The sequence below is a fragment of the Neodiprion pinetum genome, chromosome 7 (genome assembly GCF_021155775.2).
Source record: "Neodiprion pinetum isolate iyNeoPine1 chromosome 7, iyNeoPine1.2, whole genome shotgun sequence".
Lineage (NCBI taxonomy): Eukaryota > Metazoa > Arthropoda > Insecta > Hymenoptera > Diprionidae > Neodiprion > Neodiprion pinetum.
Genome location: NC_060238.1, coordinates 10,689,768 through 10,693,618, shown reverse-complemented (window position 1 = coordinate 10,693,618; position 3,851 = coordinate 10,689,768). Strand labels below are relative to the sequence as shown.

At 45.7% G+C, this 3,851-nt stretch overlaps 1 protein-coding gene across 1 annotated transcript; it reads right to left on the bottom strand.

The window, feature by feature from the left end:
* Positions 1 to 1,139: 1,139 nt before the first annotated feature.
* Positions 1,140 to 1,952, bottom strand: LOC124223183 (uncharacterized). The gene has a single exon (XM_069137810.1). The coding sequence runs from the start codon at positions 1,950 to 1,952 to the stop codon at positions 1,140 to 1,142; it is 813 nt and encodes a 270-aa protein (XP_068993911.1).
* Positions 1,953 to 3,851: the final 1,899 nt, after the last annotated feature.

The window sequence follows — 3,851 nt, the reverse complement described above, 5'->3', positions numbered from 1 at the left end:
CACCTCGATGTCTCCTATAGCGTAGTCTATCACTGTCACCCCTGCCCCTCCTACATACGTTAATTCCCCCTCCTCATCCCCCTCTATGTTCCCGTTCATTATTGTCCATCCTGTCTCCTCTAAAAATTGCACCAGCTGCCTACCTTCCGAGTTTATTTTCCTGTCCTTTGATTTCCTACTCCTACTCTCCTCCTCTCCTTCTCCCCAGCATCCTCCCCCCTCCTGCCCTGTCCTGGCATTAAAATCGACCCCCACTAACACTTTTACCCCTCCCTCTATCTCTTCTGCCCGCTCCTTCAATTCCCCTATCTTTTCTTTTAGGTCCCCATTTACGTATATTCCTACTACTACCCATTTTTCCCCCCCTACACTTATTTTCCTTTCTATCATGCCCTCTTTTACCTTTTCCCTCCCTCCCTCCCCACTCACTATCTCCCTTCTTACCCCTGACAGCATTCCGCCTATTGCTCTTCCCTTCCTATTTTTTCGAACCGCATACTGCACTTCCCATTTATACCCTACTGGCAACTTATTTCTAATCCTTTCCCACCCCTTCTTTTCTATCCATGTCTCCATTAGAAATATTACATCCCACTCCCCTAGCCCCCTCCAGAAATCTTCATCCTTTCTCACGAGCCCCGCCACATTCCAAAAAGCTACTTTCCACCCCTCCCTTTCTGTCTCGCCTACTCCCCTCTCTCTCCTCCTTATCTCCCTCCCCACCTGCCTCTGTCCCCCCCCACTACCCATTCCCCCGACTGCCTTTCCCTACGTACCCTTCCCTGTGCTTCTATACTTCCCTCTTGTCTTTCCTCGCTTGCTGACCTTTCCCTATCGCTTTCCCCTACTTTTCCCCTCCCCTCCCTTTGCCCCCCTTCCCTCGCTCTCCCTGTACCATCCCTAAGCACTTCTCCTATCTCATCCCACTTCCACATTTTCCCTTCTATCCAGATCTTTGCATACCCTATTCTTACTCTGTTTCCCCTTCTCTCCTCAATAGCTGCTATCTCCCTCAACTTCCATTTCATTCTTCTCTCTGCCCAGGTGAGATCCTCGTCTATTCTCTCCTCCCTCCCTTTGAGTAGGCTTTTTCTTCCCATTACCTGCCTCTTTTGCTCCCTATTTCCTAGTCTTGCTATTCATATTCCCTTTTCTCCCCCCTTTTTCGCGCCTACCTCCCACATATCCTTTACCTCAACCTCTACCCCTATCAGCTGCAAAATCTTTTTCAACTCTTCCTTTTCTCTTCCCTTCTCAAGTCTCGCTCCTCTCAATACTATATTTCCCCTTCTTTCTTCCCTTTCTTTCCTCTCTATGGCCCACTCCATCTCTTTTAATCTATCTATTGTTACCTGCGCCACTTCCGCATTTCCCTGTACCTGCCTTTCTTCCCCTCCTTCTGCACTCTTCTTTTCTAATTCTATCAGCCTCTCCTTTACCCTTTCCATCTCACCCCCTCTCCGCTCTTCTACCTCTTCTAGTCTTTTACCTAGATCCCTTATCATTTCCTTCATCTCCCCCCTCTCTACTTCCCACTGCTCTTCCCTTCTAGCCATTTCGCCTTTAATCTTTTCCACTTCTTCCCTGATCCCCCTTCCCTGCCCTTTGACCTCCTCTAGGCCTATCTTTAGCTCTTCCCTAATCAACCTTAACATATCTTGTATACCCCCTCCCTCTACCTTCCCTTCCTCCCCTGTCTTACCCTCCGGCGATCGGTGCACTTTCCTGCTTTTCCCAAATACTCTTTCTCTTTCCTGCAACTCGTCTGCCTCCTCCTCCCCTTTTTCCCCTTCCTCCTCCCGCTTTCTCTTCCATAAGTCTAGCACCGTCGCCGACGATCCCAGGCTATGCCTCCTATCCCTCCCTAACGCTGCTACTGCCCCCGGCCTACCTTTCTTTTTCTCCTCCTCTTCCCTGTTCGCCCCTTCTTTTTGGCCACCCGCGTTACTCATACTCTTTCTCTCCTTCACCGCTCTCTACCTTATCTATCCGCCGCCTACCTGTCTACTCTATCCCCCTTCTTACTCCCTAGGTGTCACTGCCTATTCCTATCTTATCCGAATCGTTGCCGTCCGCCTGCTCTTTTTGCCTAACCTCAAAACTCTCCCCCTTCTTTCTTTTTCCCCCGCCCTTCCCTTCTATCCCTGCCTCCCTATTCCCTTCACCCGACCTCCCGTCTATGTCTTCCCCGCTCCTTCTCTGCCCTATTTCCTTTTCTCCTCACCTTTGCTATCCTGCTAAATTCTCTCCTTTTCTTTCGCACTCTTTCGCACACCTGTCACTCACATTCAAAACGGAAACGGAAGGTTATCTTGCTGACGTCATTTCCTTATTCGTGTGTCCTGTTATGGGTCATCGTCCTGGTATGCGTTGGTCAACGTCCGTCGTCTTTGTTTATTATTTTTGGTTCATGTAGGTCAATGTCAGAGTTGATGGTGGTCTTGATAAGCTGTCCGTTATAGTTGTCGTCGTGATTTGAGCATGCCACGGGCATTGTTGATATTATGCGTTCTTGAACAGCTGTCCGTTACAATGTATTCACATAATATAGTTACATAGACTTATTTCTATGTAAATAAAGCAAATATGTATTGAACCTAACAAAAAATAACTTCAAATGTACTTTAACATTGCACATTAGATACATACATAATGTACATATTACAGTTTGATCAGAGATAAAATGTATAATATGTATATAATGTACACTTGGGGACAATGAATCTGAGACGGCTAATTTTATACATTAGACAGTTATGTTGGCAACACAGTAAAACCTACAGCACCATAGTCGGCCGAGCGTGAAACAAACTCAATCTCAATAAACATAAAATAACCCATGACCGTCGAATCTAACCTTAGAATACCGCGGGGATAATGACTTATTGGATTGACACGTAATTTTCGACGAAAACTAGCCGTCCAAGATTCATTGTCCCCAAGTGTACCTACATTCTATGCATGTTTCGGACGTAAAAAGTCTGTAATTCCAGTTTGTTTGTGACCGATTTTTGTTCGATAGTAAGAACTTCGTACAGCATTGTGAATACGAGACATCATACTCTTCATTACATCATCATCAAAGTTAATTTGAACACACATCGAACGTTTCAGCAGCCTTCACAGCTTCAGAGGCACTAAGAGTCGAATAAGTCTCCTCCGGTTCGTCATCATCACCGTCGTTTTGGTTGTTGGCGTCGTTGGCGATGATATTTTGCACAATGTTTTCATCCGACGGTTCTTCGCTTGTGGCGACAGCATCGTCAATACACGCATATTGTTCAAAGTCCTCGTTTGTTATGGGTAGCTGATTATCAATAGCCCTTGTCCAAACGTTCAGCGGTACGTCGTCTTCTTCGCCAACGTTATCTGCGTCTGAGGTTATAGTACAGTCTTCAATTCTGCGGATAAACCCAGCGTGCTTATAACTGTCGAAAATGGTCGTTTGCGTAAGTTTGATCCAGGCATCGTGCTTCCTTAGAATAGCAGCGACAACAGTAAATCTTTGGGTACTCAGCACTGCTGGCTTCGCCGCCGTCAAGACATTGGATAATTTTCAGGACAAGGTTTTTACGAAAGTGTGATTTCAAGGCTCGAATAATCTCTTGATCCTTCTGTTCTTCTTGTGTTGATGATAACAACCGATCTGTCACCACTTTTATCTCTATCCCATATGTATCTGGTCTCTTTGAAGCCTTGAACAGGTTGTTTTCAAAACATAATGTTAAGTTTGTGGGAAAAAATTCACATGACCTACAATTGGTCTTTGATTCTGGAAAGGATAGGATCCCTATGGGCAAACGATCAAATGTGGTATATAAAATATCATGCAAAGACTGTAATCAAGTCTA

Bases quoted from the DNA above. Each gene is read 5' to 3' on its own strand.
- LOC124223183 (XM_069137810.1), bottom strand. From the start codon at position 1,952: ATGAGTAACGCGGGTGGCCAAAAAGAAGGGGCGAACAGGGAAGAGGAG.